At 43.2% G+C, this 16,038-nt stretch overlaps 1 protein-coding gene across 25 annotated transcripts in view; it reads right to left on the reverse strand.

The window, feature by feature from the left end:
- ERC1 (ELKS/RAB6-interacting/CAST family member 1) overlaps positions 1-16,038 on the reverse strand; it is a 272,013-nt gene that overhangs the window by 65,727 nt on the left and 190,248 nt on the right. Inside the window, exon 16 of one of the 25 annotated variants that reach the window (XM_055567899.1) lies at positions 334-1,173. The exons of 21 other annotated variants lie outside the window; for them this stretch is intronic. In XM_055567899.1, the coding sequence (XP_055423874.1) occupies positions 999-1,173 (175 nt within the window). In that variant the 3' untranslated portion in view covers positions 334-998. Of the gene's footprint in view, positions 1-333; positions 1,174-2,841; positions 3,762-8,937; positions 10,090-12,756; positions 12,827-16,038 lie in introns of those variants that run through there. 3 more of the 25 variants (XM_055568010.1, XM_055567980.1, XM_055567970.1) reach the window with 3 other exon arrangements.

A 16,038-nucleotide genomic window follows, 5' to 3' on the forward strand; every position in this document is an offset into this window, starting at 1 on the left:
GAGAAGACCTTTGGGAGTCCCTTGGACAGCAAGGAGATCAAACCAGTCAATCCTAAAGGAAATCAACCCTGAACATTCATTGGAAGGACTGATGCTGAATCTCCAATACTTTGGTCACTTGATACAAACAGCCAACTCACTGAAAAAGACCATATGCTGGGAAAGATTGAGGGCAGGAGGAGAAGGGACAACAGAGGATGAGATGGTTGGATGGCATCATCGACTCAATGGACATGAGTTTGAGCAAACTCCGGGAGATAGTGAAGGGCAGGGAAGCCTGGTATGCTGCAGTCCATGGGGTCGCAAAAAGTCAGATATGACTTAATGATTGAACAACAACTGGGCTTTATTTGGCAATGATCTGCACACTTTGAAACAACTATTTAAACTCTACTGATTCCATGTGGTTTAGCTAACAACTATTTTTGGTTCATATCCAGAAGGAAAAGAAGGTGGGATTTTAGGGTGGGGTAGGATGTTGAACTAAGAAATTTACAAAATAATCAGAAGGAAGCTGGTGAACAATTAGTCTCATAGTCCAAATGCATTCCTTTGGAGCTCATCTTTTACGGAACAAGTCATCTGGAAGAAGACAGCTTTGATTTACAGGAACTATATAAGTGGCCTGAGCTTTTGACCCGAGGAAGTGCTGAATCTGAGAAGGCACTGCCCAAGTTTAACCTTGCTTCTGTCTCTTGTTAAGATAATTAGGCTTCAATAGCAGTCATATGGAAGAGTTTTAGTTCAGCCACAAACTGGAAGGCTCTCTTTTGAATGTTCTGACAAGGATATTCCGTATTTGGATGGGGAGGTCTGGGGAACTCTGAACAAGCGGTGCTAACAAATGGAAGATGTAGGTCAGTTTACATCACGGAAATGAAGATTTGTTTAATGAGTCTTGCTGTTGGAAGGGAAGATTTACTGACCCCAGGATAACTTTCCACTGTCCCCACTTTCTGTGACTCTAAGAAACTGCAGACGGCTTATCCCATGAAGCTCTAGTCGACACCAAAGGGATAACGACAGTCTAAATATATCCACTGACCACTTGAAAAAAATATGTTAAGTGGTGAAATGAGCTTAAAGGTGAAGGAGTTCAAGATGGTCTCACTCTGCGGTTTCCTGCTGATTGCTGTCATCTGTTCCCTTTCGGGGAGTATGGAGACTGACAAGCTGGAATGAGAAATGCACTTTTTCAAGAAGGGGGCTGCGTTTCTGTGCATCCAAGTCAGAATCACACATTTAGCAACAGGCAAGTAACAGAAGATGAGTGAAAGAGAAATTATTCTGTCCAGTTAGAGCAAGTCATGAGAACACTTGCTGAATGCCAGACAAAAGGCCACGGGATCTGAGTTCCATTCTGTGCTTAAGGAAATAAGCATGACAATATGAAATACTAATAAGCAGGCTATGTTGTTGAAGCATCTTGACTGAATTGAAGCATCTTGACTCTTACAAATGGTATGCTTGGCCAGCTAATGTGGTAGAGTTAATCTCTGGGGTAAAATGTCACATTCTCCAAATGTAATATAACAGATGACAACTCAGATTCTAAATTTTAAAATAAAGGATGTGGCATTGGCGTCTGGGATATTGGAATGGTGCCTCCTTAATAAGATACATGTTTTGTAGACTTTTTCCTTTTTCTACACGATTCTATATGAATTTCTATAAAATCTCTATAGAAATTTTATGTCATTGATGCTATTTACTTCTTATTGAGTGCTGATTATATAGCTCATTGATAATATGTTATGAACTGCACAGAATCAAATTTTCTCTCCCAATACCCAAGGCTCTCACCCTCTAAAAATTCCCTAGCAGATTAATACACCGCTGTCCTTTCCATTTTAAAAGTACACTCTGGATATTGATTTCTTACATGTGTACGTGCCTAAAAAGGGCAATTCATGGTCAAGAGAATAAAGGGTTTTGATCACATATCGTACATATGACGATGTTAACTCGGTAATGTCAGTATCTTTTGTGGGTTTATTAGTTTTTGGGTTTTTCTCTTGCTTTTGGAAGAGGACAGAGATAGTATCAGTCTATCTAAATTTTGGCAAATTTGCAATGGACACCACAGGGGAGAACAACTTCTTGAAAATAATTTGGGGGATGGGCACAAAAAGTAAAGCTGATAAACAGTAATTCATCTAACTTTTGAGGAATAAGAAAAAGTCTTGTTCCCTCAGTAAAAGTGATAGTAAAGACAATATCATTAGGTAAACTTACATGGCTAAGCTTTACAGGGAGCATTCAAGTATCTAAATTAAATTTTTAAGAATACCCTGCATTTCAGAGGAATGGAATTTAGACTGAAAAAAAAAAAAAAAGAAAAACAGCAAAAAATTTTATTTTAGTAGCCATCTATTCTTAATATAATTGCTTCTTTGAAAAACAAGCTACTTTCTGACAACGAAGTCACATCCATTCACTGGAGAAAAATGGAAAGGTACAGAAAAGTATGAAGATGAAAAAAATAACTGAAATGGTTCCTGTCTAATCAGAGTCAATGACTTGTGATCTGAAAGTCAGCTATTCAACTACTACTAAGGCTTATTTCAGAGAAAATGAGCCTTGGTGGGGACGGATAATCGACCTCAGAGCGCACTTGCTGGTGCTACAGAAAAGAGACACCTTCCGACTTCAGCCCCCATAAGCCGCAGGAGTAACACATAAAACAGAAAAGGGAACATACGCAGGCCACAAGCCCAGAGAAGGCGGACAGGAACCAAAACGCTCTTCCACCCAAATTACTCCCCTTGTTCTGTTAGTGGCTTTTCCTCAGTTAAAAAACAAACACTGAAAAATGTGCACACGAAATCCTTCAAGGTGATTAGTGACCCCCCACTGCATGACCAACAGGCCACCTGACCTGCATAATGAGGAGGCAGTAACAGAAATCCAACTTTAAGTCATTAGTCTGGTCACTCCATCCCTGGGGCTTTAACTACCCGAACAGTTGAACCTGTCCTTTGACCTGTGAACGCTAACAGAATCAAGATGTCTCAACAAGTTCAGCTGTGGCAACTCAGTTTCAAGAAATGGTAAGACCACCTCCTCTGTCCCCTTTCTCTTCCAGCAGATTTCAGAAGCAAAAGGCAAAAACCCACGCAAGTGAGGCTCAAAATCCTCAGGCGATTCCTGAACCTTTGAGGATGACTCATGAGCCCTCTCTCACTAGTGAATGAGAAATAACCGCAGTGTTGGAATGACGGTGACTAGTAATTTAAGAGTCCTAGATAAGCCTGTGGGTGTAACATAAATGCAAGACAGAAACGGAGTAAAAATGGAGGCACGTTAGAAGGGTTTATTTTTCCCTCTTCCTCCAACTGGGTATTTCAAATGGCCTGATTACATCATCATGTTTCATAAATTCCATAATCCAGAAAACCCCCGGAGAGGCAGCGGATGAAGCAACGACGAGACTGGTGGCTCTGGATGGACCACTGACAAGGATGTGCAGGCAGAGCCTCCTCTACCCCAATGTTAAGATAAATCTGAAGTCCTGGTTCTCTCACAGAGGCCCCCTTTACTCGAATTTAACCATTTAACTATCCAGAGTGAAATCCTCGCTCTTCACTTCACTTGGTGAGCAGGTCCCTCCAGCCTCCCTTGATGGAGGTCTCGGGGAGCATGGCAGAGACACCAGCTGCAACAGCTCAATGAGCCTGGCTGGAGTGCTTGATCTTCCAAACTCTGGTTCCCGAGCGTCTTCTGTCCTCTCCAGCCGCCTTTGCTAAGATACCCAGAACTACCTTTAATGTAAATGTCAACACCGAGTCACATTTTTCAGCCATCATGATGACTCTCTCATTCAATGTTAACTGAATCACCACCACTCTGAGGCCCACAGACTGGCAACACTGAAACGATTTGACTTCCTCTTTGTTCTCTAGAACCAATACGCAAGTTTGGTTGGATCCTCCTTTTCAATAGTTTTTGACGAGCCCACTGCTGTGCACCTGGCATACTCACTACCATGGTCCCACCTGCCTTTTACCACCAGCCTGCGAGATTCTTAAAACGCCTGCTTTGACTTCACCCCCTTCTCACTGTCCCACCTCATCAGGTTTTTTTACTTCACATCAAACACCTGGGCCTAATACCTGACCAGCAACGATTTTCAACCCACTTTTTCATGAGTGTCCTCCAAGGACCGAATGTTTCCACGTGGGGTCATGCTCCACCTGACAGGCCTGGGCTCTCTCCTGGGCTGCTGATTTCTCTCTGTCCTGCATGCCCCTCCAGGGCATTCATGGTTCAGGTGAACGGGCAGCTGCACCGTGGGTGTCCTTCAACCCTTCTCCATGTACAGGGTCTTTCAAGTTTCCTTTTAACGTTTCTACGAGTTTATTGGTCTCTGCATTTATTTGGCTTGCTAAATTTTTGTACCTTTTTTTTTTTTTTTAAGATTAAGTCTGTCCTTTTAGGGCTTCCCTGGTGGCTCAGTGGGTGAAGCATCTGCCTGCAATGTGGGAGACCCAGGTTCGATCCCCGGGTTGGGAAGATCCCCTGGAGAAGGGAATGGCAACCCACTCTAGTACTCTTACCTGGAAAACTCCATGGACTGGGGAGCCTGGTGGGCTACAGTCCATGGAATCACAAAGAACTGCACACGACTGAGCAACTTCACTTGTTTTAACTGTGAGATTTCAGTACAATGAATGAGATGAAACAAAAATGGTAAGTGCCAATAAATCGTATGGGCTGTTAAGTACTGAAGTAGGTAATACCCCAGACAGAAAACTGCCTTGGGCTGAAGACATGGGAACTGAGTGGGCCTATTTTGGCAGAGATAATAATAAAGACAGAGAAAGTGACATCGATAGAAGCAGTCACGTGAGGACACACTACATGACTGGATGAGTGGGTTTCCACAAGGAAGGACAGACTGAGGGGGATGCTGAAAAGGTAGCTTTGAACTGGAGCACAGATGGTCTCGGATGGCAGGAAGGAGTAAACACAGGCTGTGAAACTCTCGAGGGTTCTAACCAGAACCCGGCAAACAGAGGGTACTCAAAATGCTGAAGAAGAAATGATCTGATTTTGAATATAATACAGAAGCTTCAAGAGTTCCAGAAAAGTAGAGTAAGGTCTAGAGAGGCAGACTCAGAGGCAAGGAGAGAGGAGATGCTTCTGGAAGCAGAAGGGTCAGGAGGCTGTTGCTAGAGATGCGCCAACTCTCACGTTACAGATGTGCAGAACTCTCACATTACAAACATGGTTTAAAGGACAAGGAACAGAATGCTGGCTGACTCTGGATTCCTGAGCCAATAGGAGGACTGGGACAAATCACTACACTATTCAAAGACTATGGGACATAGAATCAGTACTGCATTTCTGCTTTGCCGCTGGAAAGAAACTTGCAAACATCACTGAACAAAGACTTTCTTAGGATACTTGGGTCCAGCAGCACATGCTGGGGCCCCGGCTCTGTGACCTGCTCCTGGCTAGTGGCCAGGCCTCTGCGCACACAGCTGTGCTGCCTGTCCCAGGTCTCCACCTCCTGAAACAAGGGGGAGAGACTGATCTCTGCTGAGACACACACTGGTGAGAGAAGGGGGAAGAGACGTTATTCTGGTATAGACGGACTTCAGTATTTCAGAAGTCTCTCAGAAGAATCAAAATTAACACAAAGGCAGAAACTGCTGGTAGGTGGAGCTCAGTAAGATCGCCTGGAGGAGGGCATGGCAACACACTCCAGTGTTCTTGCCTGGAGAATCCCCATTGACAGAGGAGCCTGGCGAGCTACAGTCCATAGGATAGCAAGGAGTCGGACATGACTGAGCGACTAAACTCAGTAAAGGAGGCTAACTGAACAATATTCTGTGTAGGAAAGCTGAATTCAGTTTTTCTTCTCACTTTTTTCTGAAAAATAAACATTTTGATATATCCAACCTACCACAGATTACGACAATTTTGGAAAACCCGACTTTTATTGTGATACTGATACTTCGGTTATAGAGCTTTCTGCCTGCTTCTGAAAAGAGCAAAAACTTGATGACTGTATCTCCAATTTGTGTGTGTGTGTGGGCACAAAACCCAGAAACCTGTACCTTTACCATTTGTTTAAATATAAAAATGGTAATCTAATGTACAAAGAAGTAGAAAGCAGATCAGTAAGTGCCTGGGACTGAGGGTCGGAGCTGCCGAATACCTGGAAAGGGACATGAGGACCTTTGCAAATGGAGTCCAGCTCGACTATGTGGCAGCTACACAGTGTACACATTTGTCAAAATTCACCCTACTGTACACACGGGCACCATAAATACGGCATAAACCACATTCCATGATTAAGTCGTCCTATCCAAAATAAATGTCCTTGATTCCAGCTCTCCTGAGACCACTCAAAGTTTAGTATTACCAGTATCTAAAGATGATCCTTTTAATCCTGTATTTCCTTAAAATATAGCAAATATTATCCAGTTGCTTCCTTCATTAAAATATACCTGTACTTAAACTTCAAGTGAAAGACAAGTTCTTCAAAGAATTCATTTTAGGAAGTTATTAATACATAAAAACATTTATTCAATAATGCTGCCAAATTTTTACTTAAAACTGGCTGCAAAATCTATTACATTATTCAAGTATTTGGAATTATGGCAAATGTTCTTTTTATTAAACTGAGTTTAAGTTCTGACATCAAATCTGGGCACTGAAGTTAGACAATAAATCAAGATGGTATGTTTTTAGGATCACAATGAGGTCTAAAAATATGTTTATTTTCAGAGGCACCTTGTAAACGGGCTCTGGAAGCAACCCTCGAGAAAAGAATTACAAATATATTTTTAGCAACGACGGCACCAAGGGAATAAGTGTGAAACTGTCCAGACGACTGTTCTGAGGCTCAGCTGGATCCTCTGTTCCAACATTCTTTTTTTTTTTAAAGCTTATTTATTTATTTTTGGCTGTGCTGGGTCTTCATTCCTGCACGTGGGCTTTTCTCTAGCTGCAGACAGCGGGGACTACTCTCTAGTTTCGGCGCACGGGCTTCTCATTGCGGCGGCTTCTCTTGCTGTGAGCACGGGCTCTAGGGAACATGGGCTTCAGTAGCTGCGGCTCCCAGGCTCTACAGCACAGGCTCCGTAATCGTGCAGCATGGGCTTAGTGGCCCCATGGCACACGGGAATCTTAAGATCCCTGACCAGGGATCAAACTCACGTCCCCTGCATTGGCAGGTGCATTCTTAATTAACAACCAGACCACCAGGAAAGCTCCCAACATTCTTATTAAAAAAAAAAAAAATTCTCACTACTTCTTCACGACAGATCAGGATAAATCAATCTCCTCTAAACAATACTGTAGGTACAGTCTAGGTAGAGATGCCCTTCTCTGGGCAGGACATCCAGATTCTTGTTTCTGATATTCTAAGTTTCCTTACTTTTGAATTTTCCTTAAAGGAGCTTGTTCCTCGTGTGTAGTTCAGCACGTCCGCACCACCAACCCCCAACCCCACCCCACGGCGCTGTGAGCCACCGTGGATCATGTGGATAAAGGTAAAACTGCAGGAATGGCAGGGCAACGAGAGGATGATTCTGAACCCCTAATGACTTTACAGAATTACTGTCCCAGTCTGGACTCTCACGTGGAAATGAGACAAAATTCTGTTTGTAGTTTGCTCCATTAATTTTGTTGGAGGAGATGAACGTATGTCCTTACTACTTTAATTAAGTGTTTCAAATCCACTTAGCATTTTGTATACATGAGGGATAATCTATGAAAAACTTGCAAATAGTACAACACAAAATATAACTGGAATCTAAAAATTAGAAAAGAAATTAACAGACAAGAATTAGCCTCAGAATACAGCCCTAAAAAAAAAAAAGGCTAGAGGAGAAGGGAATATCTTGTTAAGATATAACATCTGCTCATTTAATAGGTCGTTTTGCTTACTGATTAGGATGCAACCCCATGGACTATAGCCCACCAGGCTTCTCTGTCCATGGGATTCTCCAAGCAAGAATACTGGAGTGAGTTGTCATTCCCTTCTCCAAGGGGATCTTTCCAAACCAGGGATTGAACCCTTGTCTCTGGCATTGCAGGTGGATTCTTTACTGCCTAAGCCACCAGGGTAGCCCCTTTTGATACATTAAGCTGGGAATTTATGGTGAAACATGACACCATGAAGGAAGACAGCACCTTCAGGTGAGAGTCTCAGGCCTGGTTCTCTACACAGATTTTGCTTGTTAGTGAGCTTTCTCTCCGGTCCAGTGTAGACATGACTCCTGAACTCTACCTGATGTTCACCTGTTTCCAGAGAGAATGCATACAAATGAAGAATGTGTTTTACCTGATCTAAAATGAATTGCTGTTCATACCACAACTATGGATGCTCATCTGAAAAGAAAAACAAGCCTCCACTGACTGACTTTCCTCTAAAGCTGCTGTGCCTTCCTTCTCCCCATCCTGGTCACACTTTTTCAGACTTCAATACAGTACTGCAGTCCTGATTTCAAGAGGGCAGAGCTAAGATCTGTCAGCCCCCACCCCTCCTCTGGAAAACTGTCCCAGAACACCAGGACAACAAAATGCAGAGACAAACCCTACCTTTGATGATACAAGATTTATGACACACACAAGTACAGCACATACAGAGAAAAGAGACATGCAAATTCTCAGCACCTGAAAGTCGGCCCAAAGTGCCTGCTGAGAAGGAAGCAGATTTACCTGTAGAACCCAAAAAGACCTCAAAGATGCTCAAGTCCACAGCTGTGGAAAGGTGTATGAGCCAAAGAATTACACTGGGCTTGCTTTACAAACAGTGGTTCTCAAACATAACAGAAATGACTACTGACGGAAGGCTGTTCCGTGCTCCTGACCCGCGGGATCCGAATCTCAGGGGATGGCTTTCTAGACTTTCGAGACTCTTTGAAGAAAGTACTTGAGACACACTATTTATACAAAGAACTGACTTAAAAGACCAACAGTAGATCCACACTCTTGCCAAGACTGCGTTTTTAATATGTGTATTTGCTTTTCCAAATTCACTAAGTACATCAAAACCTTCCAATTCCATTGTAAAACCAATCAGCTATTTTAAACTCTAAAATTCTGACGACACTGTAGATTCTCGTAAAATGGACCATCACTGGACATGAAAATATCGTGGACTCCTGTGGTGTGGCTCTAGCCAACAGATGGTCTGGAAGGCAAGCATCTTATAACGTATTTACAGGCAAATTTCTCCTTGCCATTTTGATGGCAAGGGCCATCACAAGATAGGTGAACTTGAGGATCTTCTGCTTTCTAAATCTCTGCCTTTAAAAATAGCTGGCAAGCCCAGGGATTTTTTTGTTGGGGATTTACTCAAATCCTACCAAAATCCCTAGTGAATTATGTCTTAAAGCCTATGATTTGTGTTGGAAATCTGGGGTTGGGGGGTAAAAACAGCTTAGCATGAGCCTCAAGAGATGAAGTTAAGTAGTGGGCTCACAGTAACATCTGGGGATGATGTGTACAAAAAGATTTATATGGCCTTTTCTTTCATTTTGTCTTTACTATTTCATAATAGTATGTCCTTTAGGCCTGCCTCATGTTTGATGGTATAATGTGAACAGAACATTCCAGAACACGAACCTCCCTTATAAAGATCCAGTCCCTTCAAAATAACAGTCTGCTGGTTATCGTCACATTCTTACTTTGGGCTGGATCATTTACTGTGTCTTCTTTTCTTAGGATGTTTCTGCTTCCAAAGGAAAATAAAGTCTTCTTACACTGTGCCTCAGAACTCAAACACCAGAACCCTTCCGTTTATTTAGATGTCTGTTTTAAGAATCACTGAATGCTTTAAGCAATTAATCCCTGCACTTTGTCACTGTCCCCCTGTTTACTTAACCTTTTCCAGTTGGAGATGGATAACATGTCCATGCCAGCTGTCCACACGGTGCTACCGTGGGGCTGCCTGCCTTGCCTTTAGCTCACACGGCACTCCAATCTGTCTGCTGGGACACTGGCTAGAGAAATGCCAGTGTACGTGGCACTCACTCTCCATCTCGGGCACAATGGAGAGCTAAGTGGGCCTCAATTTCATACAGCAGCAGACATTACACAGAACATCTCATGTCTGGATTTGTGGTACACTGTCTGAAAAAAAAAGAAGAGTAGGAAGAGTTCCAGTGAGTAAACATCCCAGATACTCTTCAAGCTGCCTACGAAACCTTGAGAGCTCTAGGGACACATCTGCGTGACTGCTGGGGTGTGGGGTTGGGGGTGGGTGGTGGTGCTGGAGATGCTGGGGCTTCAGAGATGCTGAAGATCACCAAGGCGTTTGTTGACCAAAACAGATGAAGACAAACTCTGCAGTTTGTTCCCTTCCTGTATTAATGATTCAACAATTCCATCACTCATCTGCTATCAATTGGTTGGTGAAGATCATAAGACTAACTTCTCTTCTACATGGGTTTGGAACGAAACATCTGGTGGGGAAATTCCATGGGAGAAGAAAAGGCAAGTGGGCTGCTTGCATTTCGCAGATGAGTCGTTACTCCCATCAGCTAGAATCCTGTCTTCTCTGCATTCTCCCTCATGTTCCAGCCGCTTGTCAAGTGCCAGACACAAATCAGGAAGTGGCTCCCTACACCCACCCTTCTGCTTTATACATATATAAGGTGTATGTGGTGATGGAAGGCACTGAAGGAGGGGGAGACGTAGAATCTTCTGATCAATTTTTTAAATTTTGATGTTTTCTGGCATTAGCAGTGGTACTGTTTTTAATGTTGGAAATACATTTGAAACTAATAAAGCAATAACTATCACTGTACTTCTCAAAGATACAGGAAAAGGACAATTGGAAATATTCTTTCAAAAGAAGTTTTAGAATTTACTGTAAAGTGTAACTGAAGTCGCTCAGTCATGTCCGACTCTTTGTGACACCACGGACTGTAGCCTACCAGGCTCCTCCGTCCACTGGATTTTCCAGTCGAGAGTACTGGAGTAGGGTGCCATTTCCTTCTCTAGGGGATCTTCCCTACCCAGGGATCAAACCCAAGTCTCGCATTGTAGTCAGACGTTTTACTGTCTGAGCCACCAGGGAAGCTCCCATGGAAACTAAAAAAGTTTTTAAACTTTGCTTATTTTAACAAAAGAAGTAAAGATTTTATGTTCTTAAAAAACATTTTTTTTTTGATGTGGACAATTTTTAAAGCCTTTATTGAATTTGTTACAATATTGCTTCAGGGTGGGGTTTTTTTTTTTTTTTTAATGTTTTTATTTTTTTGGCTGTGAGTTGACTATGTGGGATGGGATCAAACCCACACCCCCTGCTTTGGAAGGCAAAGTCTTAACCATCGGATCGCCAGGGAAGTACCTATAGTAGTAAAGATGCTAAAACTATAAAAGATGGTAGCAATGAGTGCTCATATTCTGACACGGCCCCTGGATCTCTCTCTCTTCAACTGAGTATTACCCATACAAATCCTGAGTGCGATTCTAACAGAACCTCTTTATCACAGTTGGGGAATTAAATGAAGCTCATAAAGCTAGGCAGGACTTTAAGCTTGCTGCAACACCGGCAATCACAGACTTAGATGCAAAGGAGGACGACCGATCACGGCTTAGCAGTCCAGTGAGAAATTTTCCAAGCAAACATTTCTTGAAAAGCCTATGAGCAAATATTCAAGTCACTTCTACTTTATAGAAGACAAAATATTAATAACAACTATGTTTCAGAGCTGATTTTTAGGTTTGTAAGCAACGAATCAAAGACTGTTGATCGACAGACTGAAACAGCACACGAAAAGCCCAGGTACACATTCCAAGAAGGATGCTGAACTTCACCAGGTCTGGAATGAACATCCCCATCGAACAGGAAGAGATCTCCTGGACATGACATGAGCGGTGGCTGGCTCTGCCTCATTTCACTTTATGGATTTATGGCCCCTTCCCAGTTAAAGACCCATCCCAGGAACCACGTGTGGCTCATGTATTTGTCATTCCTACTATGGCATGGCATGAATAAATCATGGGCCTGGGTCTGTGAAGCCAGCCTGTGATTCATGGAGCCGAAGCACCACCCCCCAGGACTGTGTGCTTTATGACAGTAAACCTTGGAACAAGACTCAATTTCCTGACTCAAAAAGCAGCCTTTAAATCAGGACACCTGGACAGCCCTGGAATCACTTAAAAAATGCACCAGGTCTCAACTCATCTTGGTTCCTCAGGGCTGGCCTGCACTTGCCCCAGGCCAGCTCCCTTTAACACTATTCAAAATCGACCCTTTCTGAGGGAATCTCTGTGGTGAGAGAACTACAGAATAAACCAAAATGTATCTCGACCTCTGATCTCCTTTGTCCTCCGTTTTTTCCTGACTTAATTATCCATTCAAGAAAACCATATTCCCCAAGTCAAATGTGGCTTCCCAGATGGCGCAGTGGTAAAGAATCCACCTGCCAATACGGGAGATGCAAGAGACAGGGGTTTGATCCCTGGGTCAGGAAGATCCTCTGGAGGAGGGTTCAGCAACTCACTCCAGAATTCTTGCCTGAAAATTCCACGGACACAGGAGCCTGGTGGGATACATTCCATGGGGTTGCAAAGAGTTGAACACAACAGCACACACACACTTGGAGTCAAATTTCTCTCTCAATCCTTTTCCCAACTTTTAAAACTCAAACCAAGAAGGCCATCTTTTGCTGCTTAAGATGAAAAAAAGCAAGGGACTGTGAGCCTGGCTTCCATCCAGGTAAGGCAATGAGCTGGAGTAACGCTGGGGATGAACCTACCAGGGTGTCACTTGCTTGGAGACCTGCACTGCCATCGGTGCGACCCGTGCAGACACTACAGATACTTCAAACCGAGACTGGCCACAGTACCAGCCTCTCGTCTAGGAAACAGGAGATAATAACCAGTTGTAAAGGTTATGTGTTGTTGGAAAAGGGCTTTTGACATTCAGCTCTAAGTATAATCACCAAGCTAGCTTTGTTGTTCTGAACTCTTTGCAAACAACGCTTAAAGCCACTAAGGAAACAACTCTTCTCAACAATCACGTGGGGCAGCCACTGTGGCCAGAGCTCCTGAAGCCACAAGCACGCCTCAGAGGACTGCAGCCCAGGGCGCACTTGAGCAGCACCTTCATGAGAGGACCTGGGCCAGAAGCTCACAATCGAGTGGTTCCCGAACACCCGACCATCTGAAACTGAGATGGTAACTATTTTAAGCCACTACATTTGGGATAATTTGTTTATGAATACAGAGGATAAAGGCCAAATTCCATAGGATGGTACAGAAGGCCCTTCATGAGCCTGAACACTGCCTGTCTTCCTCCCATGATCCATTATAATTTATGCACCAACATTACTGAAGCATTTGTAATTAATTCTCCATGTCTTGTCAGCAGCTTTTCACAACCCTTTCCTGATATCGTACCTGCCAAGAAGTCACCCTGATCATCAACTCCCATCTCCCTTGTGTCTCATATAACTTGAGCACGGCTGCAACTCTGTGCTACCTTCACCCCCGGCAACACCCAGGGCCAGCTGCACAGCACGGCTGGGGCTGGAGTCGGCATGTGAACCACACACACAGCAGCTTTGTGTACGTGCTCCACTTTTTGAACTTGATCATTCTTCTATGTATTTGTTTATATCTCTCTCCTTAGCACCTCAAATAGGTCTTCAATAAACACTTGAATGAACAGACTTGTGTTAAAATTTCAACATAACCATAGTACACAAACACTTAAAATATATAACTGTAAAGAACAAGAACTGTGTATAAAACTAGCAATATTAGCAATTAAAAACTTTCACCTTCTATTTTAAATTCTAACTCCAGACACAAGCTTTTCATCCACAGAAAAAAGAACAGATTGTAGAGATGCAGTCAGTGTATACTAGGCAATTCACGTCCCAAACAGAAAAGGATTTTGTGGTCAATGGAAAACAACATGTAAACTTTAGGTCCCTTTTCACGTCAGGAAGCGCATATTTTGCTGTGTGTGCTTAGTCACTCAGTCGTGTCCGACTCTGTGTGACCCCACGGACTGTAGCCTGCCAGGCTCCTCTATGGGATTCTCCAGGCAAGAATACTGGAGTGGGCTGCCATGCTCTCGTCCAGGGGATCTTCCCAACCCAGGGATTATACCCAGATCTCCCACATTGCAGGCGGATTCTTTACCATCTGAGGCACCAGGGAAACCACGTGAAGCACATGGAAAGTGATAATATTTGCAGAGAAAACTGTGGTGAAAGGCTGAGGCTGCTTGTGGCCCAGCACCGAAGCCTGTCTGGGACGTGGCAGTGAGCTGGGGCTACATGGTGCACATACTCGGTCTTCTCTCAGATCGCCTTTGTAATTAAACACGGCAAATCTGCCTAAAAGAGGCAGATTTCAGAATCTCCCCCAACCCCTGCCAATACCTGGAAGAAATAAGCAAAACACTGCAAAAGCCTGCAGAACATTCACCTGTGGAAACCAAACAACACAAAGGTCACAACCTTGGAGGAAAAAAGATTGAAAGGGTACATTAACAGTTCAAGAGAAGCAAGTCAGGAGGAACACATCTCTAGAAACCTCGGTAGAGGCGAGAGAAACCACGAAGATAAGCTATTTTCTAGGGAACATTAACGTGAGTGTGTGCTCAGCTGTGTTTGACTCTTAAAGACCGCATGGACTGCAACCCACTGGGCACCTCTGTCCATGGGATTTCCCAGACAAGAATACCGGGGAGGGCTGCCATGCCATCCTCCAGGGCATCGTTTTGACCCAGGGATCAAACCCATCTTTTCTGAGTCTTAGCAGGAGGATTCTTTACCACTGAGCAGCCTGGGACACACAGGGAACACAAAAGTATTTAGCAAATGATCTGAACCCTACTTGCTTTTATCAGGATGAACGTACGCCATTTATCAAAATTCCAGGAGAAAAAAAACAAGCCCAGGTCTTCTGACAGACTCTGCACTGCCCCAGTCGAGGCACTGTCTGTTCTCCACACACCCTAAGACCCAGAAGAGCAGACTGAAGGCAGCTCCCAGCCCTCATGTGTCTCAGAGGAGGAAGCAACGAGGTTTCAGACAAGGTAGGTAGGAAAGGGATCAGGCAGCAGTCATCCACTACATATCAGGAGCGTCAGACCCAGGAATTTCACAGTCATCTAGATCTTCAAGTACAATGGCAGGATAAATATTATCGAGTGTGCAAAAACAAACAAAAATGAAAAAGAAAAAGTCAACATTTGTAAGTCTTAGCTGAAAAAGCCAATTAAAGATAAACATTTAATAAACAAAACAAGACGAAAAAAATCAAAGAATTCAGGAAAGTAAAGAGAAAATTCAGGAAAGGGCAGGTGTTAAAGCACAGAATTTAGATGCAAAACTGACACTGAGTAAAGTTGGAAACTATAGCCATAGATGAAATATAAATATTGCAAACCTCCGCGAAGCTGAAATTAAAATGTAACTTTAAAAACTGGTGAGAAATGGTAACTTCCTCATATTTGACAGCATGACTGCATGCTGCTGAAAAACATGACTTAATCTCTTAGTTTTTTTTTTATCCTTGGGAAGATGCCTCAGGAATTCTTCTCCTGGAAAGAAACGGTTGAAACTCCATTTGTTCATTCTATTACAATCAAGTAAAATTAAACTCAATTTTTATCCAAAACGGCATGTTCCTATGAACCCATTAATTTCTCCCCTCTTTTTCTGTCTGTATATATGCTTAGGATGGACTGGTTTGAAATCTCCCTGCTGTCAAGGAACTCTCAAGAGTCTTCTCCAATCCAGCACCCCAATTCGAACCATCAATTCTTCAGCACTCAGCCTTCTTTATGGTCCAAGTCTCACAACCATACATGACTACTGGAAAACCATTTTAGCTTGGACTAGCGCTTAGCAGCAGCAGATGGACCTTTGTCAACAAAGTGATGTCTCTGCTTTTTAATATGTTGTCTAGGTTTGTCACAGCCTTCCTGAAATTAACCCTGAATATTCACTGGAAAGACTGATGCTGAAGCTCCAATATGTTGGTCACCTGATGTGAAGAGCTGACTCACTGGAAAAGACCCTGATGCTGGGAAAGATCGAGGGCAGAAGGAGA

This window comes from Bubalus kerabau, chromosome 1, assembly GCF_029407905.1.
Source record: "Bubalus kerabau isolate K-KA32 ecotype Philippines breed swamp buffalo chromosome 1, PCC_UOA_SB_1v2, whole genome shotgun sequence".
NCBI classification, from domain to species: domain Eukaryota; kingdom Metazoa; phylum Chordata; class Mammalia; order Artiodactyla; family Bovidae; genus Bubalus; species Bubalus kerabau.